Source organism: Heteronotia binoei, chromosome 1, assembly GCF_032191835.1.
Source record: "Heteronotia binoei isolate CCM8104 ecotype False Entrance Well chromosome 1, APGP_CSIRO_Hbin_v1, whole genome shotgun sequence".
In the NCBI taxonomy this organism is placed as follows: Eukaryota; Metazoa; Chordata; class Lepidosauria; order Squamata; family Gekkonidae; genus Heteronotia; species Heteronotia binoei.
Window position 1 is genome coordinate 178,279,980 of NC_083223.1, and position 27,920 is coordinate 178,307,899.

Here is a 27,920-nt window from a genome sequence, read left to right on the forward strand (position 1 = left end):
CTCAGTCAAAATAAACTTTTAATCTGAGGCTGTAGCAGGGAAGGCAGAAACACTGAAAATATTAGTCTAACTCTGAATGTTTTTCTTCAATAATGCTTGGGCCAGGTGTGGGTGTTTGGCGCTGAAGGCTTTTCAGACGTGCTAGCTCCTGGTTGGTCTTTATGGCTTGGTTAATGAGATACTCACTCTCTTGTCCCACCTCTGCCAACCTCAGATCAAATTCCACTACAGTCTTGTTATCAGTCATGCCTTCCAGTAGCTGTTTTCCTCCATCCTGGAATCAACAGAGATTGAAGGTTATTAACAGGGGAAGGGAAAGAACTTCTGTTTTGAAACACATTGGTCCACAACTCTGTAGTTGTTTTCAACTAATACCTATGGAAGACTGGGGAAAGGTGTTTCCTGCATACAAATATATGTATGCCATTTCTTCTGTAAAAAGAAAAAAATGCAATTGGCACATAACAAATGCAGGGTAATCCCATGGCCCTGATCTTCTGAACCATTTCTGGAGAAGGTGATGTGAAGTGGAGAAGTAATAGATGGCAGGATAATTGGCACAACCCTTACTAAAGACTGCTCCCTTAATTTCAAATGCATGTTGAAACGGCACTAATTTTCTATTGGTAGTAACCAATACTCACTCCTAACAGATTTTCCCCTTTTATGGGGCATCATACTAGAAATGTTCCTATCTAGTGTTTTTGGTTTATTAGGTTTTGCTCACATTTGAAAAGCTCAGGGCAGGATACATAGTGTTCTCCTCCCATTTTATCTTCACAACAACCCAGTGAGATGGTTTAGGCTGAGAGCTAGTGATATGGTCCAAGGTGATGGGATGGAGAAAGTAGAGAAAGAAGTACTTTTCTCCCTTTCTCACAATACAAGAACTCGTGGGCATTCAATGAAATTGCTGAGCAGACAGGTTAAAACAAATAAAAGGAAGTACTTCTTCACCCAAAGGGTGATTAACATGTGGAATTCACTGCCACAGGAGGTGGTGGCGGCCACAGTATAGCCACCTTCAAGAGGGGTTTAGATAAAAATATGGAGCACAGGTCCATCAGTGGCTATTAGCCACAGTGTGTGTGTATATATAAAAAATTTTTTGCCACTGTGTGACACAGAGTGTTGGACTGGATGGGCTGTTGGCCTGATCCAACATGGCTTCTCTTATGTTCTTATGTTCTTAAGGTCACCAAATGAACCATAGCATGAGGTGTGAAAGACAATATAATGTAGTTGTTCAATTGTTGGGTGTGGATTCAAATCCCAACTCTGCCATGGAACCTCACAGGTTGACCTCGGGCCAGTCACTCAGCCTAACCTGCCTCACATTCTGCTGTCACTTTAGATCCCTATTGGGAAGGAAAGCAAGATATGAATACCTAAATTTAAAAAATTACTTCATGGCAGAATGGAGATTGTAACGGTAGGAAGAGGAAGGGTGAGGTGAGCTCTCATCCCTATTGCTCTGAGCTTCAGAGATGCTTGGCAAAAGAGAGGAAGATTCTTATTGTGGTGAGCAAATCTGTGGACCCTTACTTTTACCTCATCACCAACCTGTCACTGCCTAGTGACAAATGTCCATACAATACATGATGTCTCAAGCTCCCAGCTATGAAGATGTCATTACGATATTGCCACCTTCATATCTCATTACAAAGTCACAAGATGATATTTACTTAGAATATATTCAACAGATGTGTCAAATTGTGGAGCAGTTTTACAAAAAATTATATGAAGATAAGCAAGTTCAGAAAGCAGAGTTAGAAGAATATATTAATCAAAATAACCTCAACAAATTTACAGAGGAACAACAAAAATTTTTAAATGAGCCAATAACAATAAGGGAACTTGGAGAGGCAATGACATCTCAAAAGAATGGCAAAACTCCTGGCCCAGGTGGTTTACCTGCAGAATTCTATAAAGCTTATGAAGACTTTGCTTTTACCATTCAAGCGCCTTGTTGAAAAGATTCAAGATGAAGGTCAAATACCAGCTTCATGGCAAGAAGCCACAATATCTTTGATCCCAAAAGAAAATAATGATTTGAAAGACATTAAAAATTATTGACCAATTTCCCTTTTAAATGTGGATTCTAAAATTTTTGCTGCAATATTGGCACAACATCTGAAGAAAGTTTTACAATCTATAATACACTATGATCAAGCAGAATTTCTTCCTAAAAGATATTTGAAAGACAATGTCAGAACAGTTTGTAACATTTTGGAATATTATGAGAGTCATCCAGAGAAGCAATTGGCCTTAATTTGTCTAGATGCTGAGAAAGCATTTGATAATGTTCGTTGGTACTTTATGTTACAACAACTGAAAGGCATGGAGTGTGGTGAAAATTTTTTGAGAGTAGTAGAAGTAATATATTCTTCACAAAATGCAAGAGTAACAGTGAATGGCGAACTAACATTATTAAAATTCAAAAAGGTACAAGACAAGGCTGTCCATTGTCACCTCTACTTTTCATCTTATCTTTAGAGATGTTGAATAACCAAATAAGGGAAGATCCAAATATAAAGGGAGCTGCGATAAAAGATGAACAATATAAACTTAGAGCCTTTGCTGATTATTTAGTTTTTATATTAGAACAACCAATGAACTCAATTGACTGTCTTATAAACAAGATCAACCAATTTGGCCATTATGCAGGATTAAAGATTAATTATTATAGAACAAAATTTTTGACAAAGAATATGACGATGGAACAAATTCAATCCTTTCAGCAGAAATCAGGATTTTTCTATGAAAAAAAATCAAATATTTAGGCGTTATTTCAAACAGATCCAGCAATCTAAAAGCAGATAACTATGATAAACTACTCAAAGAAATTAAAAAAGACTTGGAAAAATTGTATGATTTAAATTTATCTCTAATGGGAAGAATAGCCCTAATAAAGATGAATATTCAACCAAGATTATTATTCCTGTTTCAAACTATTCCAATATTTTTAAATAATGGATTCTTTCAAGAACTGAACAGGATGGTTGCTAAATATGTTTGGCAAGGCAAAAAACCTAGAATCAAACACTGTGTCTCAGATTCAACCTTCCCTCATACCCATCTGATCTACTTTAAAAATTTGTTGTCAGAACTACCAAAGCACTATGTAAGTTTTATCTATAAATATATAAGTGCTACATAATATTATTAATTTCCTATTTTAAGACAGTATATTGCTTACTAGACCAATGTGGTTACAGGAGAGATTGATGTGAGTCAGAGCCGTGTTCTGAGCCAAAACTTGAGAGAAGAGGGTGGCTGTGGGCTCCGAGAGTTCATTGCTGCCCAAGTGAAGGGTTGTCAAGGTGTCGTTAACCAGCAAGGCATGGCAAATGGCTTGACCTCCCTCATCCTCTATGCAATTGAGGCGCAGGTTTAGGGATGTTAAAACAGCATTCTTGGACAGGGCATGAGCGATAGCCTGGCCTCCTTGAGCCCGGATCCTGTTATCACACAGGTTAACGGATACCAGCTTGCTGCGATTGATCAGCTTGCCAACAGCTCGGGCAACCCGGTCTGCAAGCAGGTTGTGCGATAAGTTCAGTTCTATCAATGAAGGGTGATCTAATAAATGTTGGATCAATATCCGGGCTTTTTCATCATCCACTTTGCTACGAGTTAGCTTGAAGACCTGCAGAGAAGCAAAAAAACCCCATATTTCAAACAAGCTTCTTTGTTTTTTCTAACCTCAAGCTCATAGAGAAGCATTCCATTCTCATGTAAAACCAGATGAGTCCGGCAATTCAATTTCTTCAGTGTGTTTTTTTAAAATTGTTACACACCACAAGCATTGTGCACCTGTGTATGCCTTCAAACAATTCGTATCTTCAAACTGTCATTTGCAACCCCCTGTAGGTAGACAAGAAATTTCTTAGTAAGTTTCTCAGGATTCTTAGAATTTAAAATAAAAAATGTCTTCATTGCCTCTAGAGAAGCCAAGAAGAAGGATTAAAAGTTACTTTCTGATGTAAACTGGGTTAAGTATGTAATATTAGGACAGGAAACCAAGGGCAGTCAGGGAAGTGGTGACCAATACATCTGGCCAAGACCACCATGCCAGCAGAGCAGATGAACCAACAAGAGTGGAGTAGAACACACTTCTCCCACAATCCATGGGCTCATGTGTTGGTCCTGGACATTTAAAAAAATTTTCATTTACAAAACATAATCTTACTTCATATTGAGCATGCATCATAGTACAACTGCTATACTTCTTACTTTCTGTTAGCACATGTGATGTTTTCCCTAGTATATCTCATGTATCAGGCAACTAGGCTAAAACATGCCATATGGTGCAATACTGCTAAATTCTACTGTGGGCCCATGACCTACTGAGGAGAGAGTGTGTGGAAGAATATACTACACCAACAAACATTTTGTGGAAGAAAAATGCACACAGCTTTACTTGAGTACAAACCAACAAACATTTTGTGGAAGAAAAATGCCCACAGCTTTACTTGAATACAAACCAAGGATCACTGTGTCATGGTAAAATGTTAAGGTAACCCCTTTATGAAACATCTATAGATACTTATTTATGGTTTGAAGTATTTAATGAACTTACTGACTATAAGCTCTAGGAGGCTCTGCAGGACATAGTTACTTGAAAGAGAGCATCATAGGTCAGATAAGGGTTGAATCAGGACATCTCCAATGGGAGGAGGGATAGAAAGGAGCACTATTGGCAAGAAAAATGTAAGATGAGAAACTCCTCTCATCAAGATTCTCTCACTGGACATTATCAGTGTCCAGATGGCATCAAAAAGAGATGGGAATTAGCCAGCACTCAAGCGCTTCTGTTCTAGCAGGTGTTGAGTGATATGTCAAAATTAAGATTTATAGGCAAGATAAATCTTAGATAAAGCCTTTGAAGACAAGGGGGGGTCACATGCTCAGATAGTATATAAGGGCTGATTTTTTTTCTATATCTTGCCATCATCTCAAAGATCTAATGCTGTCTGGGGGGGTCACCCAGAAGAGCTTTTCTCCTGTAGAGATCCTGTTAGATATCTGTAAGAGAACTTTGCATTCTCAGAACTTCCGGGACTTAGCTTCTGAAAATGCTTAACAGACTTAGAATCTAGCAGAGACTTAGGATCTAACAGGTATATTACATATGTAGAGTTTATAGATAAGGTATAAGTTATAAGGTAAAAGTCTTATTATCTAAGAACTGGAAGTTGTTTTGCTTTTCTTCTACTGTAGTTCGAGTACATAGAAAAATAAACATTATATGTTTATGGAACATTGCTTCTGAGTCTCATGAATCTAGTTGCTGGGAGAAAATTTGGTTATGAGAAACTGTGTTTGTGATTAGGTAAAACTCAAAGAGTGTCTATAAAATAAAAGGAAATAAAGACACAAATTCCTCTACACACTGGTGCAGCATGGTGATGGATGCAGTGTTGGACAACCAGCCTATTGCCCAATAAACCCTTCCCCCCACCAGCCTGCTTTCGGGGGGGGGGGACCAAGGAGTAGCAATGCAGTGGGGACCACATGGGCACAAGCCACTGTGTTGTTCTCTTGCCACCTGATAGTGACTGCCAAATGACAGCTCCCAAACTCAGCATGCCACTTAATGGCTCCATCCCCAAGAACCCTTAAGGGAGCCCCCAAATAGAGGAGGTGACCACACAGACTCAACCTCTCTCAAATGTTCTGATGCCGTAACCACCACAAGGGCAAGGGGGCTCTCCTCACCTGCTCCTACTTATCCTCCTAAGTCTGTAGCCAATAAAGCAGGCTATCACAAATACTGTGAAGCCATGTGTCTTGTTTTCCACACAGATAAGTGAACCCCACCCTCCCTAAACAATGCAGTCTGATGAAATGAGATGTCCACATGTTTAATAACAAGTCCACTAAAAGATGTTATAAGCTTCCCTGCTGACCTGCAGACCTTTTTCCTGGCTGAGTTCCAGTCTATTGGGTGCAATGGCACCCCTGCATTTATGACCCTCTAGCAACTCAGACCCAAACAACTTTGTGTTTAGCAGGCGCAAAACAAGAATCTGAAGATTTGAAATGATGGAGTACAACAGCAGCACACCTTTTTGAGCTGGTAAATCATTTTCTCTCAGCTGAATTATGATTGCATCAGGAGGGCCATTGAAGAAAACATGGGTGAAGATGGTATCTAATAGAGAGACCCAATGCATTCCTCTGTGGTCCACCAAGTATACTAAATACGACAAAGAAACCACTGTATAAAGTACACAAAAGTTATTTTTAAGTGTTTATGAAAATTATAACAATAAATCTAGTAATGCAAAAATCATGTAAGTATCCTTGTTATTAAACTATTATATTGTCATAATCATAAATCTGTAATAAGAACAGTCCAAAATGCATACATTGATAAATACATTGAGAAAAATCAATTTCATGGAAAAAGTAAATATAAACATCAAATATTATTTCAAAAAATTAATTTAGAAAAAAGAGTCAAAAATTATTTCATCAGGAGAAGAATTCCATTCAGAAAACACATCTGAAGAAAGATGCACACGAGGTTCTTGGGTACACACTTGAATCTTCCCCAGTGAAACATACTATCAGAGTAAGCACACTGAGAAGGCTCTAGAAGCCTCACAAAAGGCCAACATGAGCATCACTTTAAACAGGGCAGCCTTGAAGGAGGAGCAACAAACCCTCTAGCACCTGCAGCAATTATGGGCTTATGTGATTTAGATGCCACTAGAGAAGCAAGTGACAAATGAATTACAGGGGTCAAGGAAACCCAAGGCCTCGCTATAATAGGATATAAGGCCATCATTCTAGGTGTGAGGTTATACTCCTTAAGATGCATGATGTAATGTAGAACAAGTGCCTCAGAGGCCAGGAAGATTGTACTTTGGCTCTAGTATGCCAGGACAGACAAAAAGGAAGAGACAGTTTATCTTAAACTACACACATCAGAACCAAGGAGGATTCATGCTAGATAGGCAGCTGATGGACAATATATACAAAACACTAAACATCCTCTCCCCTTGTGAAGCATCCAATTCAGATGCAATTCTGCTCTCCTTGGACACTGAGAAGGCCTTTGACTCTCTTGAAACATCATATCTGATCACTTTTCTCCAACACATGGGCAACCAAAAACTGTTGTGTTTAAAGCCTAAAAGGTGAACAGCCAACAGGTGGAAAGCAGACCGGATATCTCATTTGCCTGTAAGGGCATCCACGCATCATGATTTAACAAGGCAAACCACTTGGTCAAAAGAAGCATATCTTACAGAACAAAATTCAGGGGAGATACCAACATTCACAGAGGAAGTTTTAGGGTAAGGTAAGTGATGAATCAACCTGTACCCACCTAGGGCTTTCTTAGGGATGACCTCTAAAAGGGAAACTCACAGATTACAGAAGGGAGGGGATGTGTATTCCTTGGCTACCATTTACATGACAATGTTAGGTAAATCACTAATTTGAGGTTTCCACAATCTGTGGCAATTTAGGAACTGGTGAAAGGAATATAAAACCCATTAGTAAAACCTTCTTGAAGTAATCTAGCAGTGACCTTATAAGGATAAGGGGCTAACAATTGGATCAACGCTTGAGGGCAAATGGGTTTGCAGGTTAGGTCCAGGTCCAAGCACCCTGAAGAGTCTGAACTATTTTGTGGTGCTAGGGTTGCCAGGTCTCAGCTGGCCACTGGAAGCAGATGGGGGGGAGGGTTAACAAATATAGGTGAAAAAACTCCTGGAGATTTGGGGATGGAACCTAGAAAGAACAGGGACCTCAGAGGGGTACAATGCCACAGAGTCCACCCTCCAAAGCATCCACTTTCTCAAGGAGAACAGATCTCTGTAGTCTGGAGATGAGGTGTAATTCTGGGGGATCCCTTGGTCCCACTGGAGGCTAGGGTTGCCAGCCTTCAGGTGGGAGAAAAAAATACAAAATAGGGGGAGGGAGTTATACAAGGGCATACTGTCAAAAATACACAGTGTCGAAACCCATAAGTAAACCCATAAGTTCTCTCTCGGCTTGGCTTCGCGAACGAAGATTTAAGAAGGGTGCAATAGTCCACGTTTGCTGCAGGCTCGCTGGTGGCTGACAATGTGGGACAGGCAGGTCCGGCCACAGCGGCTGCAGGGAAAAGTCTGATTTAGGGTTGGTGCTGTAGCAGTGCGATTCTTCCTCAATCTCCTTTTGTCCTCAAGACCAGCTATGCGTGCGTTCTCAAAAGAAGAGACAGCCTGGTGGATGGTGTGCCTGGTGTGTTGGTTCATCTTCCTTCCTGCTAATAATGCTACCAGGGAGCTGATCTGAGCTGCTTAAATGAATTCCAATGAGTCTGCATGATTATATTGCTTTTCACAGCTGCCATCTTTCCCACCACCTGCCTGCTTCCACTGCCACCAATTGTTAAAAGGCACATAATTTAAAAAAAAAATTCTATTGAAGATATTTAATTTGACACTATTTTCACATAACTGTGTTCCTTTGGTGTCTATTTGGTGATCTAGCTACTTTTGTGATCATTTGTTGAGACTGATCAATCACTTCACAAACAGATGCTGATGATTGCAAAGATGCAAAAAGCAGGCAATGTCAGTCATTTAACGGATGGACTCAACTCACAGGCACAAAGAAGAAGTAAAATGCACGTGATTCCATGGTTGACAAATATGACCCAAGGAAAGATGTGCCTCTTCTTCAGAAAATGAAAAGATTTATTTTGCAGACTATGCAACTCTGGCCTCTAGCTACAACTTGTCACTTATTACCAAGGCACTACCTGGCCCTGTATGGGCATGGTGCTCAAGATGAATTCTAGTCAAAGACATTAAGGGAATTTGAGGCTTCCGGTGTGAGTTTCCGGTGGAAATTTGCATGTAAATGAGGATGTTCAATCAAGGTAAATTCATTAGCAATCATGTTCAAATCAAACAGAAGTTCTCAGCAATGCTCATAATTTTGCCTTGAAAATGTAGAACTGGTAAAATAGAACCAGAGGGATAGGACCTACGGTAGTTTTGGGACAGGTACTAGCCACCTTATATAAAGAATTTTTTTTAAGTAATTTACTCTTAAAGCTAATTGCCAGTCTACTCAAGAATTTCACTTGCTCCCAACTGATTTTTATTTGCCCACTACTGTGTGACACCAAAGAAATCATAAATATTTCCTAATAATTTAGAAATACTACTGTAGTGAAAGTATAATTAAACTGGTCTCTAATCTTCAGAAATTATCATTCTGCTATGCTTACGGTCCCTAAACATTACAAAATTTGATCTGGTAAATTACCTTTAGGGTTGGACACTTCTTGAGAGCCATGGCCAATGACCAGCAATCCCGAAAGGTGAACTCAAATAAATTCCACTCAAAATTCATGCCACAATCTTTAACACCATAAGACAAATGCAGCTCCTCTAGGTGACAGAGTGCTGGGACAAGCATACTTAGATCAAAATGATCCATGGAAGGTTCATCCATTCCAGCATCACTTTCAGTATCAGAGGCATCTTCTTCTTCTTCTTCTTCCTTCTTCTGATCTAGTTTCACTGGTGGCAGGAACTGGTCAATCTCCAGCTTCCTTACATACTCTTTGCAGAGTGGGATGATATCTAGGACTTGGTTGGGGCTAGTTGTGTCAGGAATATAAAACTTCAGGATGTTCTCCAGGTGTCGTTCAAAGAACATGCGCTTCCAGCTACCTCCATAACGGGACACATCACAGACAGTCCATCTCTCAGTGCAGCACCGTTTCCAGTAACCTTCATCACTAACCAAATTGGCTGTCACTGTGAGGGGCAGACTTGTGGAAAGCTTCTCCAGCACCTTCTTTTGATGCTCAGGAATGAGGCTGTTTAAAATGGGATTTTCTGGTGGGAAAGAAAATACTTTAATGCTATAGGGAATATTGGAGCTTATTGCAATTCCAGTGTTTGGCAAGAACATTCACTGACATATTTCCTAATTCACTCTAACTCAGTGGAGTAATTTTTAAAGGTATAACCTATTGGAATTTTGTTAAGGGGGTTGGACATGCTGCCTTTCCTAATCTGTTGGTTGCATATCAGTTTAAATGTAATGCTTTCCATCCCCCTTCCCAAAGTCATGGGAATGTTAGTTTGGTGAGGATTTGAAGGCTCTGTAAGCTTCCTTTACAGTTCCTTGGGGCAAAGGAATAATTTTAAAATCAGATTGAGTATGTATTATGTATATTTACAGTATGCTACAGTGGGTACAACTATGACTGGTTATCTAGCAACTGCAGTGGAGATTCAGTATGGAATGCAAGACCTGGCATTTTCTAATAACTAATATTTTTTAAAAATCTGTTCACAATTACAGATCCTTCTAAGTGAAGATGGTGGTATTTGTAAAACTGGTTCTGTCCAAGACTGCTGGGTGTTCAGATTGTTAAATAAAGATTTGATCACTGACAATACTAGATATAGATTCAGGTGGGTAGCCATGTTAGTCTGAAGCAGCAGAAAAAAGTTTGAGTCCAGTGGCACCTTTAAGAACAACAAAGTGTTATTCTGGGTATAAGCTTTCATGTGCATGCACACTTCAGATTGTGTGCATGCATACATGCCTATGAAAACTTAGTCCCTGAATAAAACTTTATGTGTTTTAAAGGTGCCACTGGACTCAGTACTAGATATAATTGCAATTTCTAAACTACCAGTATTTAATCAAGTTTCTTACAGGGAAAGAGACTTACTTTCAAAGTTGTTGATTATATGCTGGATGCAGAGTTCTGTGAGCTGTGGAACTATGGCTAGACTCCACTCAGGATCTTCAGCAATAATCCGTCTCATTCGCCTGCTGTTGGCTGCAGGGTTTATTATGACAGTGTGGACTGGGGGAGGGACTGCATTTGGTTCTCCAGCAACTGGCTCCTGCATTTTGGGATGCCAGTATTTCTTTTACCCTTAAGTGGAATGGAAGGAAAGTTCTGCACAGTATGAATCACCAACACTTCTATAGTTACTGTTCCTAGAAGAAGAGTTTACAAATGAACAAAATGTCGGCATCTCTCACTTATATTAATAAAACTTTTAGTTAAATCATTATTTGGCTGAAAGATGTAGAAATGTGCATTGTTTAAACCATGATATGGTTACTTCCACTAAGGCATATAGTGCAAAATAGTTTTCGTCAGTGAGTATAAGATTCTTTAAAGGTTATAAATAGTTTATATCCAAACTTGGGAGGGGGGGGGGGCTTTACATTTTCCATTTAATTTCTTAGCTCCTAAATGTCCAATAACTGTACTTCAGCCCCTTATTAAAATTAAGATGAAGAAATGAGAGGACTTCTATCTAAATAATATCAACAAGCTAACTGAAGGTTCTACCTCAAAGACCAGCATGTCAGTGGAAAGTGCTCACACAATGCAATAAATATATAAAAGGCAAAACCCTGAAACAAGCAAACCTGAGAATAGAACTCAGGAATTCCTTTCTTCCCTCACCTTTCCTCTCCTGCCCTTCGGCAATAATAACTCTTAGGATTCATCTAGGTGACCAGTTAACATATCTCCCAAATTGCATTTCACACTTTGCACAGTGTCCCTCCACCCTCTAAATGCGAACACAAAGGTACAATGTACATAGACTACAGTGGAAGAGAAACTTTGACTCAGAGGGATAATCATACTGCTGCTTGTCCATTTAAGGGGGCGAGGAACCCAAAACCGGCTAGATGTGCACAGTAGCACAGGGAAAGAGCTCAACTACAGTAATGTAGTAAGCAGACCTTGCAGTAGGACTGGAGAGACCCAAGTTCAAATCCCTGCTCTGTCATGAAGCTCTCTGGAGGACATCATGACTATTTCTCTCAATTTCCCTTATAGGCTTGTTGTGGAGATAAAACAGAATTATATATCCATGCCTTGTAGAAAGGATGAAATGAAAATTTAATAGATTGATTATATGTTAAAAAGGAACAGTGCATCACAAAATGAGAAGTGTGCAGTCTTGCAATTCCTCATCAAGATCTTTTAAAGTATATAAACACTTTTGCACTACTGTGATGTAGAAGCAGAATACTCAGCTTCTAAACATTATGGGTAATATTGTTAACCTGTCCCTGACAAGCAGGACGTTCCTAGAGAAACTAAAGGAGGCGATAATTCGGCCGCTTCTGAAGAAACCCTCGCTGGACCATACGGTTTTAGCTAACTACCACCCAGTCTCGAACTTATCATTCCTGGGAAAGTAGTCGAGAAAGTGGTGGCGGAGCAGCTACAGGTTTTCCTGGATGAAACATCCGCCCTGGACCCATTTCAATCCAGTTTCTGCCCAGGCCATGGGATGGAGACAGTATTAGTCGCCCTCACAGATGACCTAAGAAAACATCTGGACCAAGGCGGGTTGGTGCTACTGATTCTTCTTGACCTGTCAGCAGCATTTGACACGGTCGACTATGATCTATTGACACACCTCGCCATCGCTGGAATATGGGGGGTAGCTATGGGGGGTAGCCTTGCAAGGTTTTCCTCCTTCCTCCAAGGATGGGGACAAAGGGTGATGCCGGGCGAGCAGACCTCCCTGTGACACCCACTTAAGTGTGGAGTGCTGCAGGGAGCTATTCTTTTGCCCATATTATTTAACATCTATATGCATCCCCTTGTCCAGATTGCCTGAGGTTTTGGACTGGGTTGTCACCAGTATGCTGATGACACCCAGCTCTATCTATGGATGGAAGATTATCTTCTGCCTCTCAACATCTGTCCGAGGTGTTAGAGGCCATAGTGGGATGGTTACAGCAGAGCCGACTGAAGCTAAATCCAACTAAGACAGAGGTCCTGTGCCTGAGTTGAGAGGAGCTGGACTTGTGCACCCACCTCCCAGCCTTATTGTGATTTTATTATTTATTCCCCCTATGGGGGAATGGGCGGAATATAAATAAATAATAATAATAATAATAATGAAATAAATTAAAATTTAAGCATGAAAGTCAAGAACATATACCAAATAGTAAGTCACACTGCTTGAAAGTAAATCTCACAGAGTTCAAACAAGTACATGCCACACAAAACAGTGTAGATGTGCAAAGAAGGTGCAGTTCTGCAGATTATCCTATTTGTTTTACAAAGAATATCCAACATATGCCTGGGATACTTTACAATAGCATTCCATGCAGCAATTATAATAGCAAGAAAAAGCAATAACATCTTGTGTACTATTGTTCAGAACATATAATAAACCCTGTACAGATTTGCTGCTTTGAAGGATGGAATCCAAATTCTGTGCAATGTAGTAAACAAAGGATACTTATTTCAGAACTCAACACAATCCTAAGACTTTGATACTGGGGTAGCACCAGTGCTTCTAGTTGGTACATTTTTTCAGGAGAGGAGGAAAATATACAGAAAGGACCTCATTCCAAGGTGCAGAGACCACAGCAATTCTATTAAGAGTCCATAACAACTCACTAATCATGAAAAGCATGCTGCTCCAGTGACAGGCAGATGGAAGCAGCCCATGAGTGCATGATGGCACTGTGAAGTAAGGTCACTGCTCCCATATGAAGAACACAATGAAGAAGGAACAGGGAAAGCAGTGCTCTCCACTGCTAGGAGTGCCATGGTAAGGCCAGGAGGAACCCTGGATCAAACATACTGTAGGAAGCTCTGCAGTGTGTTTGAATCCTTTCCTACAATCATATACCCTTCTGACAGGCATACTCATAGGGAAAGGAGCATGATCACTCCAGCCACAACACTCACAGGTTTCCATAGTTCACTCAGGAGAGGGAACCCAATTGCATGCTCAAGCCTTTTCCTGCCCAAGGACCCAAGATCTTGGGATAGGATGGTTTTTGCATCTACCCTCATTTTCTTTGTTACCCTATATACAATTGCTCTGTCAAGGTTCCTTCTTTAACAAAGCAACATAAATACAAGCCTCTCTCACACAATGTTCATTCCCAAATATTTAATTAACAACCTAAGCAAAGAAGTAAAGATGTAAAGCCACAATCCTGGATACTTCTACTGAACAATACTTTAATCCTATCCATCCTATATAGTGCTTTCCCCTTGCAAAGAAAGAAGCAGATGCTGTTTCATAGATCAGGCTTATTATTTCTTCCCCCTTCATGAGGTTGCTCTCAGTTTGCTTTTTAGAACTGGCTTTTCCACTATGCCAAAGCTTTGTAACACTGAAACCTTTATAACAGGGAAGAGCTTTGACAATCTATCGAGCTCCCAAACTGTCTGAGGCAGTGCTGATAAAATAGGCAGCTAAATCATAAAAGCAGAGCCTATGAACGCTAAGAAGAACTGAAGGAACAAAGATAAATGATTCATGTTGTGTTGAAGATAATGTGCCTGCAAGGCCTTCCTAGACTGTATTCACAGCAAACAGCAGCTGCTTCAAGACAATATGATGGTGGGGAACTGGAGATGCAAGGAAAGACCACAACGAATGGATACTTGTGTTTTGTGGAAACAGTGAGACAAAGCTGTCCAAGGGCCAGCTACCACAAAATGTCATCCAACTAACTAGCCAATGCCGATGGTATCAGGTACTGTGGAGTAAATATTTTTCAGTTAACAATATAAGCCACTTTGAGTCCCCATGGGGGGAAAGGCGGGATATAAAGTGAGTAAATAAATAAAAATCAAAAGTGGCCGAAGTTCCTAAGCCCAAGAGCCACATGCACAAATATTTCAGGGCCTGGGTCTATGTGTGCTTACATGTGTGATTGTGTGCATGTAAAGCTTGTTCCTCTTCTTAGTGCCACCACCCCAAGTTAGAAACCAGTTTCCGCCACTGGAGGGGGTGGGAGAAGAGGAGGAGGGGAGGACTGGAAGTGCTCCAGCGCTCAGCCTGCAGCAGGCTTGAAGGGGCATAGAGGAGAACTGGGCCTACCAGCCTGCTCTCCATGGGGAATCAGAGTCTCACCTTCCTCCCTCCGTCACGGGACTGAAAGGCGCCGCATTGTTTCTGGGCACGCAAGGGCTGGGAGAGTTCTGGCCTCTGCACACCCAGAAACAATGCGCCCTCCCAAGAGCCGGCGCCCAAGGTAACCGCCAAATCTTGCCTTATGGATGCGCCGGCTCTGGATGTTGTTTACCTGGACTTCCAGAAAGCTTTTGATAAAGTTCCTCATCAAAGGCTCCTTAATAACCTCGAGAGTCATGGAGTAAAAGGACAAGTCCTCTTGTGGATCAAAAACTGGCTAATAAATAGGAAACAGAGAGTGAGTATAAATGGGCAATCTTCACAGGGGAAGACAGTAGGCAGTGGGGTCCCGCAGAGCTCAGTATTGGGTCCCATGCTCTTTAACTTGTTCATTAATGATTTGGAGTTGGGAGTATGCAGTGAAGTGGCTAAGATGACACTAAATTGCTCAGGGTGGTGAGAACCAGAGAGGATTGTGAGACACTCCAAAGAGATCTGTTGAGGCTGGGTGAGTGGGCATCAACGTGGCAGGTGAGGTTCAGTGTGGCCAAGTGCAAAGTAATGCACATTGAGGCCAAAAATCCCAGCAACAAATACAAGTTGATGGGGTGTGAACTGGCAGAGACTGACCAAGAGAGATCTTGGGGTCGTGGTAGATAACTCACTGAAAATGTCAAGACAGTGTGCGATTGCAATAAAAAAGGCCAACACCATGCTGGGAATTAATTAGGAAGAGAACTGAAAACAAATCAGCCAGTATCATAATGCCCCTGTATAAATTGATGGTGCGTTCTAATTTGGAATACTGTGTACAATTCTGGTCACCGCACCTCAAAAAGGATATTAGAGCATTGGAAAAAGTGCAGAAAAGGGCAACTAGAATGATTAAAGGGTTGGAACACTTTCCCTATGAAGAAAGGTTAAAACACTTGGGGCTCTTTAGCTTGGAGAAATGTTGACTGCGGGGTGACATGATAGAGGTTTACAAGATTATGCATGGGATGGAGAAGGTAGAGAAAGAAGTACTTTTCTCCCTTCCTCACAATACAAGAACTCATGGGCATTCAATGAAATTGCTGAGCAGTTGGGTTAGAACGGAAAAAAGGAAGGACTTCTTCACCTTAAGGGCGATAAACATGTGGAATTCACTGCCACAGGAGGTGGTGGCACCTACAAGCATAGCCAGCTTCAAGAGGGGATAAAAATATGGAGCAGAGGTCCATCAGCGGCTATTAGCCACAGCATTTTATTGGAACTGTCTGGGGCAGTGATGCTCTGTATTCTTGGTGCTTGGGGGGGGGGGGCAAAGTGGAAGGGCTTCTAGCCCACGTGAACCTCCTGATGGCACTTGGGGGTTTTTTGGCCACTGTGTGACACAGAGTGTTGGACTGGATGGGCCATTGGCCTGATCCAACATGGCTTCTCTTATGTTCTTATGTTCCATCCATCGTAGTTTGACTAGATAAGAATTGTCTCTCTATCCTGTCTAGAATAGAGTTATGCACAATAAAGAATTCTTATCAGTTTGCAAAAAAGGCTTCATATGTGTAATTTTATTTCCTCACCAGCACACATATGCACCAGGTAATTCCCCTGAGCCATGTGTAAGGTTGCTATCCTCCAGGTGGTACCTGGATATCTCTCAAAATTACAACTCATCCCCAGATTACAAAGGATCAGTTCATGGAGAAAATGGAATCTTTGGGAGATGGAATCTGTGGCATTATACTCTGATGAGATCACTCCCGAATCCTTTCCCAGGATCTAGTTCCCAAATCTCCAGGAATTTCCCAATCTGGAGTTGGCAACCTTCCTTAGCCATGAACCTGGAAAACTCTGCAAATTACATCACACTCTGAAATCCTGAGGATACTATTGGCCTTGCCTGCATATTTCCACTGCTCCAGTGTTTGTGTTTTGTGTCATTTCATTCTCTATAATCCCCTCCCCACACTATTTTTACAATCTACATAACATTGCATATACCCTGATAACATCTGAACCCTGCTATCTGAAGTGGCATCCTTTCTCTCCATTGCAAGATCCCAGAGAGCTATACAAGGGGAATACAAAAGGACCAGGAAAAGTAAAATCTTGCCCTTCCTAATACGCCCTGCAGATCTAAAATGGCAGATATCCATTATGGAAATAGAGAACCAAGTGCATTCTCTCCCTCATAGCAACAATTTCGTATTCAGCTGTGCAAGGAAAGAATGTGCCATGCTCTTTACACAAGGAATTCTCTCATCATATTTAAAAGTTCAGAGACAACCCCCCCCCCCCCCACCCCCTTCTGCTAAGCCAGTGGAAACATCTTCTTCTGGCACTCTGTTTATACACTGCCAGAACAGCCAGCAGGTATTCAGAATTTAAAATTAGGTGAGATAGTGCATGGTGGGGTGGGGTGGGGGGTAGAACCTAAGCTTCAAATAGAAAGTAGCATAAATGTTGTGAGGTGTAATGTAAATTCATTTGCTTTAGTGATCTGAAACAATCTGTTCTGCAGGTGTTTTAGCACAGTGCTTCTTGGTAGCTCCTGCTTTCTGCTTATGCCACACTGGGTTGGATTCTGCAGATTAATCTATGAAACTGAGGCAGTGAGTATATGTAAGAGTGTGCAGTTGGCCTTCATAACTTTCTGATACCATCCAGAATTCTAACTGCAACTACAAAATAGTTTATTGTAGTCAAGGGTGGAGTCAGTCACCCAATACAATATAAGGCAGAGTTATATTTGTATCATGTGGTCAGTGGAACTATGCAGGTAGGGGCATTGTCAATTTGTATCAAGAACAAAGACCAGTGTAGAGTGTGAGTACAAATATGGCAGGCATGGAAAACAGGAGATCAGATGGCCAAACTACACAATGAGGTTTTTAACAAGATGGGTCTGGGCTCTCTGCAATCGCACAGCAGCTGTGGGACATGGTTTTAAAAAAATAAAAGAAAGCTGATACGTTCTTGGAATGTCACTTCAGAGAAAGGAAGAGCTCCTCCCCCACCCCAAGCCATTTTTCTATGCCAAAACAGCACTGTGGGGTTATTTTCTCACTTTTGATGCTCCGTGTACACAGAACAATCCATATAGAGCAGGAAAAAAATGGGGAAATAACTCCATAACCCTGTTTTGTCCTGGGAAAATGGCTTGGGGGAGAAAGTCATGAGCCCTTCTTCCCCCCAAGCAGCATTCTGAGCCCAATGGGTTCTCCTTTATTTTTAAAGAAAACATTCTCCACAGCTGAAGGGAACCCATTAAAAACCTGTGTAGTTTGGCCCTCAACAGCTGCTGACTTTTTATTGACAGAGTGCAAGAAAGATGTCGTTTTCCACTGGTGAGGCAAAGGTAGGCTTTTAAGTGGGACGATTTAAAAAAAAGTTTGAGAATTCCTGTTGCAAAGAGCACAGTGCACTCTTATCATCCTAGGCAAATTGATATGCATTCATTTTGTCCAGTGTTGCAGGTTATTAATACATGTAGTGACTATGTATGTCTTGAGGGCCTGTTGTAGCAAGAATAAGTGTGAAAACAAAAATACAAAATAAGCTTTAGCAATTGCCATTAGTGAAAGAACAGGTCTGCTTTGACTTGCAGACTCTGCTCTGCCCACCCCTCCTTGACACTGGCAACTCCTGGGGGGATTTAGCACTTTCTTCCACTAGGGTACTCACGGCCACCACCTGCTCGTTGTAGGGGTTTCTCACTGAGAGGAACAGGACTCCCGGTTCCCCTTCCTAGTTCTGAGGCCTGGCCATAGTGTCTCCTGCTACCCAGCAACTGGTTACCACAGGGACCAAATACAACTTTGAGGCTTCCCTGGAGAAATACACACTTGCAGACTGACTGCTTTCCTCACAACCTGGCCACCATGACTGATCGTCACTCAGAAGTCTGTTACCTTTGAAGAATCAGCACCAAGAGACCCTTCCTCCTTAAAGTAAGGCTTTTATCCAACCTGTCACCCCACCCTCTTTACATCACTCCCTCCACATAACATAAGAGAAGCCATGTTGGATCAGGCCAATGGCCAATCCAGTCCAACACTCTGTGTCACACAGTGGCCAATATATATGTGTGTGTGTGTGTGTGTGTGTGTGTATATATATATATATATATACACCGTATTTTTCGCTCCATAAGACGCACCTGAGCATAAGACGCACCTAGTTTTTAGAGCTGTTTGTGTGAATTTAGAGGCATTTGTGTGAATTTTTTGCAGTATTCGCTCCTTAAGACGCACACACTTTCCCCTCCACTTTTTTGGGGGGGAAAAGTGAGTCTTATGGTGCAAAAAATACGGTATAGATACACACACACACACACACACACATATATACACATACACACACACACTGTGGCTAATAGTCACTGATGGACCTCTGCTCCATATCTTTATCCAATCCCCTCTTAAAACTGGCTATGCTTGCAGCCGCCTCCTGTGGCAGTGAATTCCACATGTTAATCACCCTTTGGGTGAAGAAGTACTTCCTTTTTTGCCTTTATTGCAATTGCACACTGTCATGACATTTTCAGTGAGTTATCGACCACGACTCCAAGATCTCTCTCTTGGCCAGTCTCTGCCAGTTCACAACCCATCAACTTGTATTTGTAGCTGGGATTCTTGGCCCCAATGTGCATTACAATGAAAGATTACATATTTTTGTCAGGAGATCCACAAGTTCAACTTTGAGTTCTTTCAGAACTCTTGGATGTATGCAATCCAGACCTGGTGACTTATTAGTTTTTAATTCGTCAATCAGTTGTAGGACCTCCTCTCTTGTCACCTCAATTTGACTCAGGTCTTTCAACACCCCTTCCAAAATTTGTGGCTCTTGAGTGGGCAAACACTTCTCATCTTCCACAGTGAAGACAGAGGCAAAAAAATGCATTCAGCTTTTCAGCCATTTCCCTATCCTCCTTCAGTAATCCTTTTACCTCTTGGTCATCCAAGGGCCCCACTGCCTCCCTGGCTGGTTTCCTGCTTTTAATATAGTTGAAGAAATTTTTATTGTTGGTCTTCATGTTTTTCGCAATATGCTCCTCATAGTCCCTTTTTGCCTGCCTGATCACAATCTTGCATTTGATTTGCCACAGCTTGTGATTTTATTTGATTTGATTTGCCACAGCCTGTGTTCCCTTTTATTAATCTCACTTGGACTAGCTTTCCACTGCTTAAAGGAGTCCTTCTTACCTTTTACCGCTTCCATTACTTTGTTTGTTAACCATGCAGGCCTTTTCTTATACCTGTTTGTGCCTTTCCTAACTTGTGGTATATATTCTATCTGAGCTTCTAGGATTGTAGTTTTAAATAGCCTCCAAGCTTCCCCAAGGGTTTTGACTTTCAGTTTTGTCTTCACATGCCTCCTCATCTCAGAGAATTTACCCCTTTTAAAGTTAAACGTGGTTGTGCTGGTCTTTTGGGGCAGCTCCCTATTTATACAAATGGTGAAATCAATAACGTTATGGTCACTGCTCCCAAGCGGTGCAATCACTTTTACATCTCTCACCAAGTCTTGGGCATTACTTAGGACCAAATCCAGGATCGCCCCACCCCTGGTAGGTTCTATGACCATCTGCTCCATAGCATAGTCATTGAGAGCATCTAAAAACTCAATCTCTTTTTCTCAATCTGAACACATATTGACCCAATCAATCTGCGGGTAGTTAAAATCACCTATTATGACACAGTTTTTATGCTTAGCCACTATCTTTAATCCTTCCATCATATTATAATCATCCTCTATCTTTTAATTTGGTAGGTGGTAACAAACACCCATAGTTAAATTTCCTTTTGGGCCCTCTATTTCGACCCAAAGCATTTCTAGAAGGGAATCTAATTCTTTGACCTCAGTCTTACTGTATACCCTCTCTGACATACAGAGCCACCCCACCACCTCCCTATCCTTCTGATATAACTTATATCCAGGAATCACCGTGTCCCACTGATTCTCCTCATTCCACCAAGTTTCTGAAATTCCCATAATGTCTATGTTTCCCCCCAACACTAAACATTCCAACTCACCAATTTTACTTCGAACACTTCTAGCATTTGCATATAAACATCTATAATTCCCCAGGCAAGTTAGACCCGCAACCTTCTTCCTGCTGCCTCGAGACTTTGGCAGACACTCCATACTGTTTGTCACCATCTCAGTGGACAACTCTGATCCATTACCCAGTAGAAAAGTAACAGCTAACCCTTCATCTCTTTGAGATGAGTCCTCCTGAACCAGAGGCATTTCATCTCCTGTCGGCTTTCCCCCAATATTTATTTTAAAAACTGCTCTGCCACCTTTTTGATTTTACGTGCCAGCAGTTTGGTTCCATCTGGGGACAAGTGGAGACAATCTCTTTTGTACAGCTCCCGCTTGTTCCAGAAAGCATCCCAGTGCCTAACAAACTTAAACCCTTCCTCCCTACACCATCGTCTCATCCACACATTGAGACTTCTAATTTGTGCCTGTCTCTCCAGCCCCGCACGTGGAACAGGTAGCACTTCCGAGAAGGCTACCTTGGAGGTCCTGGCCTTAAGTCTCCTGCCTAGCAGCCTAAATTTTTTCTCCAGGACCTCACGACTGCATTTCCCCACATCGTTGGTGCCAACATGCACCACGACTACTGACTCCTCCCCAGCTCTGTCTATCAGCCTATCTACAACACGCATAATGTCCGCTACCTTCGCACCAGGCAGGCAAGTCACCATACGGTCAGTGCGCGGTTCTGCCACCCAGCTGTCTACTTGCCTAAGGATAGAATCACCAACTACCAAGACCCCCCTCTCTCCCTGCCCAGGGATGGTTCCTTGGCACGAAAGGATACCCGCTCACCAACTGAAGAAGAGGTCCTTTCTGAGGGCGCATTCCCCTTATCCTCAGCATGGTGCCCTGTTCCCTCTCGACCCTCATGCTCCTTGGCAGCAACGGGGCTGCCACGTTCAGAGTGGGTCTCATCTAATACGTTCCCAAGAGTCTTCTCCGAGTGCCTAACTGACTGTCTCTGCTTCTCCAGGTCAGTCACCTCGGCCTCAAGGGTACGAACTCATTCCCTGAGTACCAGGAGCTCCTTGCATCGAGCACACACCCAAGACTTCTATCCTGTGGGCAGATAGTCATACATGTGACACTCAGTGCAAAACACTGGAAAGCCCCCACCCCCCTGCTGGCATTCTAGCTTCATGATAGCTTTTAAAAAATATATAGTCCTCTTTTAAATCCTGTTTGTTTATGTGACTCTCTTTCTGGAGGGTCTACTTACCCTATTGGGAACACAAGGAAAATAGGGATCTGGGTTCCTGGTCCTTACACAGCCCCCAGGCCAAGAGCCCTTTAGCTCTCACCCTTTGGCTCACGCCAAAGGCTCGCGCCTCTGGCAAGGCGCAGCTTAATAATGCAAAGAGGGTGGGGTCTCAGTCTGCCCCAGGAACACAGCCACTCCTAATCAATCAGCAACCATCACCTTCAGCCCACTCAAACCAAACAAACAGCAGTTCCCCAGCAACTACAAACTCAGAATTTTCAGCAATCATAGTCACACAAACTCAGAAATTCTCAGCAACTCCCCCAGCTATTTAGAAAGCCAAACCTCACCCTTATAACACTTCTTATCTGCTCTTTCTCAGAGCTCTCTGAAATGTGCTCAGCTTCTAGCAAGGTGCAGCTTAATAATACCAGGAAGGGGGTCCACCCCCTTGGCCCAGTCTGCCCAGATCACGGGTGTATCCTGGGAGCCCTCCTGGAATGTATTTTTTTTCCTATCAGGGCTATTGGCATATACTTAGATGTAATCTACCAGGCAACTGAAATGGCTCCCTGCCATTTCCAGAAAGGAGGCAAAAAAATGCGCACTGTTAAAACTCAGGGGGGTGGGGTGTTTACACCATTTTTTGCCAAAGTTTGTCCATTACAAGGAGTTTTCTTTAGTGCTCACATCAGAATATAAACTGAGCATACACAGAGGAGGACTGGCAGTTTTGCAGGAAATATGGGCAGGAACCTGGATATATGTATATTTATTACAAACAAAGCATGTGTGTTTCTAATTATCTCCTGCCCCAACCAAGCATTCAGTTGATTGCAACTATATCAGATGCACAGTTTCTGTGGTGTGATAACTATTCTACACAGTCTTTGAATTAACTCTATGCACATGTGCTTGAGGAGGTTTGAGGTGCCAAGTCTTGCAATGAGTCACATCACACTGAATCGATCAACACCACCTTCTGATGTGATAATCATATACACAATTTCCATTCAATTCCTTCATTTTCTTATTCTGCCAGTGTAGACATAAATCTAGTTGTACTCTTTTGAGTTCATGTTCATTTATATTGCTCAGTGAACAGACAACTACATACCAACAAATAAAATGGTACATATTTAACCATTCTGTAAAATGCACTGTCTTGCCAACATGATGAAGAAAAATTTTCTCTTCCACTGTTTTCTCAGCTTTCTGGTTAGGTGTGGAAGCATGATAAAACTCCCCTTATCTCTTTGTAAGACAATACAGATAGCCAGTTAACCAAATAGTTTTATAAACACACTCTTTCTCACACATAGAAAGTAATGTGATCATCTGCCAAATAGCCATCTATATTTGATTAACATACTGGACTCAATAACCTTGGCTGAAAGCATAAATTGCACCCAAGAGCTGAACATAACTTGCTTTCAATTTTGTTAGTTTCTATTTTTTCTTTTTCCTTTTTTATTTCATGTATTGAAAACTTAATAAATTATAAAAATAGTTGAACATATGTTATTACTTAACTTTTAGCAGTAAACAGCAGCTGGAGATACTACTAAATTGAGGGGAGTCAATAAAAATAAGGTATACAACTTTCTGTCTACTTTGTACTGAAATCATCTTCACTTTGAAATGTACTGTTAAGTAAGATGCTATGAAATGCCAAAATGTAATACAATTATCTATATAATGTATATAACACATCTATATAATGTATATTCAGAGTAATGATGTCTTAACCATAAAGCTGATAAGGGAACTCTTTCACAAAAAAAAATAAGGACAATTTGTTACACATTTCATCTACATGGTTCCATTTTAACCCATGTTTAATCTGTCAAGCCTTTTTAGCTCATCTCTTTTTTTATTTTGGAAACAAACAATCTGCTAGCAAGGAAAAATCTACTCCTGGCTATGGTCCAGAGTTCACTAAAATGAATAGACTGTAAACTATGCCTACTAATAATTCAGTAAGGTAATTTATCAAATAAGTTTAAATTTTTGAATTATAATTGTGAGAGAAGTTAAGCACAGAGTAATGCTTTACACAGCAACACAGGCTTGTTGTTGTGAGGGTAACATGGAGGAGAGAACAATGTAAGCTGAGGAACTGTGACACTATACAAATACGGTACACACACTGCAAAAGAAAGAAGGATCAAACATAAAGAAAAGACGGTGGAATTATTACCTAATTCAATAGTACTGGCCACTGGGTCCAGGGGAACATGCATAGTGAAACCAATAAATCCACTTACTATGAATTTATTGGGCTGAAGAATATATCTAGCTGTATTCTACCTGTCTTACTACTGTCTATCTCCATAGGCACATGTGACTGCTTCAGAATCTGTCTAAAACATTTCTGTTAAGCCAAATGCAACAAAATAAAACTATTATCAAGGGATGGTACCAAATACAACATCCCCGCCCCCCCCCGCAGACACTGTCAATTGTTTACATGCTGAACCACATACACTGCTAACAAGGAAAAATCTACTCCTGGCTGTGGTCCAGAGTTCACTAAAATGAATAGACTGTAAACTATGTCTACTAATCATTTAGTAAAGTATCTGCCTGTAAGGTATCTAGGGTATCTGCCTGTATAATTATATCGTTTTCCTACCTGAATGATTATATATCAGACATATACCAGTATCAAACTCCAAAAATAACACACAAAAACCTGATTCAGAAGAAAAGTAATTATCCCTTCTTATTTGTGATTTTTAGCAGCAGTTTGTGCCAGTATTCTAAATTTATGAGTTTACTGAAGAACCTTTAGAATGAATACTATGTTTGAAAATATTTTCTTGCATACATGCAGCTTAACTTCAGTGAAGCCCTTGTGCTGTAGTGGCAGCTGCTATCATAGCAATTTTTTTTAAAAAGTCTGCACACAGCCAATCAGATTTCCAAAGGACAATCAGAAGACCTGATAGTGAAATGCCCCAATTGGCTCCACCCACTTTCTAAAATCACATGGTGCATCACATTGGGGACCCCTGCTCCAGTAGATCATGGGCCTATCTTCTGCCTATCCCTGGGCTATTATTGCCATGAACACTTAAGGCTGCAGCACTTTTTGGACTCTTGAAAATTCTACCAGAGTCAAGTGCTCTGCTCACGAAGCACTGAACTGTTTGTCAAGATAGCACAAGAGCTTTAGCAGCTCTTGATATTTTATTGACTCAAACTATTTCCTTCTTCCCCTAAGAATATGAGAGGGGGGTGGGAACGTTAGGCTCCTCACTGCCTGTAAGTCCTTCCTATAGGAAATTATGCTGTTACCTAGATAGCCCAGGTTAGCCTGATTTTGTCAGATCGTGAAACTTAAGCATGGTTAGCCCTGGTCAGTACTCGGATGAGAGACCACCAAGGAATACCTGGGTTACTATGTGGAAGCAGGCAATGGCAAACCAATGTCTCTTACCTTGAAAACCCTTGGACATTGCTACGTCAGTATATATAGATATATATATATAGCTATAAAGCATCATTAGAAGAGATAGTGGATAGATAGATGCTTCTCACCATACATATTGAAGATGAAAAGTGGTGATCACAGCTCTGATCTTCTCGAAGCCCTCTAAATTATCCCTTAGCAACCTATCATTATCCAACTGTATACTGTCCTGGCAATCCGGCCAACTAAACCAGTATATTTTTCTAGTCTTTCTGCACCTGCTTGCGGATTAAGTGAGTGTTCCCAAACACCAAACACCGAGCAAGGCGTTGGTAGTTACCTGAGAGTGATCAAGATGGGCTACAGCATCATTAGTGTGTGTGACAGTACAGCTTATTCGTGGAGTCTGCTTTCTTCTACTATAAAAGAAACATCCATCCATTGTCTCCCCCGTTCCCCTCCCGCCCACAGTACCCTAGTAAAAAGGAATGAAAGCTTAATGTGCTGCCGCCGCCGCCACAAACATTTTTATCTTTCAGCGCTCCATCGACTGCTTTACTCAGCTACACGGACGGCACACCCTCACCTTCAAAGCTCCTCCCCTAAAACCCTCGCGCTGCCGCTCTCCCCTCACCAAGAAATGCCAACACACAGCAGCCCCAGCCTGTCTCCGCCACTACCACGGCGTGCAGCCCGGGCCTCGGAGATGGTTGCTAAGGAATCGATGCGTCGTCAGGGGCCGGGAGGCAAGGCCCAAGGGGAGCGGTAAAACCGCCTCCTCCTCCTCCTGGGCGGAAGCTCTTCGCCTCCAACCGCAAGAAGGGGGAATTACCCGCTTCCTTGGGAGAGCTGCCGAAAAGAAGCTCTCAAGGACGGGGCATGTCTGCAGGGCTTCGAACGGGCGAAGGGAAAGTTGCCGGATTTGTTTTCGGATTCCTCTCCTTCCGGGTACAGGCAGTATAACCGCCTCTCCGGCCTCGTATCGTGTGCTGGCTGTCCCGAAAGTTAAATTGCGTTTTTACAAGCCGCGTCAGCAGCACCACGCCCGCCCAGCCTGCACACCTGACATCAATTAGGAGCACTCAGGAGCTTATGTGTTTCCATAGTTACAGCGCTACGGGATTAATTCCATTGAACTCAGTGGGACCTACTTCTGAGGAAACCTGCATAAAATTTGGCTACACTAGTGTAAACTGTTTTCCGAAAAGCTCAGGAAATAACAACAATAAAAATAACCACAGGAGAGTTTGGGATTCTGGTTGCTAACAAGCTGGAGGCGGGGTGGGCGGAAATGGCCTGCCCTCATAACAGTCGTTTAGTTATGTACTTGGTGATGTACTTGGTTCTATGAAGCCCTGAAGGCAGTATATGGCCCATCATATCAGGCTCAGAGTCCCTTGCGTAGTGCAGACGGCCAAGTGCTCCTCACAGATAAGGCATCCATACTGAACCGGTGGTCGGAGTATTTTCAGGTCCTCTTCAGTGCCAACCGCGTAGTTCAAGATTCAGCAATCCACCTCACCCCACTTCAACCAGTGAAAACAGAGTTGGATGAGATCCCCACCCTAGAAGAGACTGTTAAAGCCATCAAGCAACTGAAAAGTGGCAAGGCAGCGGGAGTTGATGGAATCCCACCAGAGATCTGGAAGCATGGGGGCACAGTACTACAGAGCACACTTCACAAAGTACTTGTCACCTGCTGGGAACAAGGCAAACTATCACAGGACTTTCGCGATGCAATCATCATCACTCTACACAAGAACAAAGGGGAGAAGTCAGACTGCTCCAAGTACTGGGGGATAACCCTGCTCTCCATCGCAGGCAAAATCCTTGCCAGAATACTCCTGAACAGACTGGTGCCCACCATTGCAGAAGAACTCCTCCCAGAGAGCCAGTGCGGCTTCAGAGCTAACAGGAGCACCACCAACATGGTATTTGTTCTCAGGCAGCTCCAAGAGAAATGCAGGGAACAGAACAAGGGTGTATATGTGACTTTTGTCAACCTTACCAAAGCTTTCGATACCGTTAGCAGGAAAGGCCTGTGGCAAATCTTGGAACGTTTAGGATGTCCCCCAAGGTTCCTCAGCATGATCATCCAGCTACATGAAGACCAGCGAGGCCAAGTCAGACACTGCAACGACCTCTCGGAGCCCTTCCCAATAGGCACAGGTGTAAAGCAAGGCTGCGTTCTCGCGCCAACTCTCTTTACGATCTTCTTTAGCATGATGCTTCAAAGAGCCGCAGTAGATCTAGATGATGACAATGGTGTCTACATCCGCTATCACGCCGATGGCAGCCTGTTCAACCTGAGGCGACTAAAGGCTCACTCCAAGACAATGGAAAAACTTATCCGAGAGCTACTGTTTGCTGATGATGC

At 42.1% G+C, this 27,920-nt stretch overlaps 1 protein-coding gene across 4 annotated transcripts; it reads right to left on the reverse strand.

Moving 5' to 3' along the window:
* On the reverse strand, positions 1-26,590 carry TCTE1 (t-complex-associated-testis-expressed 1). Of its 4 annotated transcripts, none has more exons than XM_060244791.1 (5): positions 26,130-26,590; positions 10,703-10,977; positions 9,277-9,854; positions 3,200-3,649; positions 1-274 (listed from the first exon to the last, which is right to left on the reverse strand). In XM_060244791.1, the coding sequence occupies exons 2-5, from the start codon at positions 10,884-10,886 to the stop codon at positions 62-64; spliced, it is 1,425 nt and encodes a 474-aa protein (XP_060100774.1). In that variant the 5' UTR covers positions 10,887-10,977; positions 26,130-26,590; the 3' UTR covers positions 1-61. The 4 variants fall into 4 exon arrangements, with proteins under 4 accessions (XP_060100774.1, XP_060100789.1, XP_060100782.1 ...); XM_060244806.1 differs by having other exon boundaries at positions 26,178-26,570; XM_060244799.1 differs by having other exon boundaries at positions 26,376-26,538.
* Between the last annotated feature and the right edge of the window lie 1,330 nt (positions 26,591-27,920).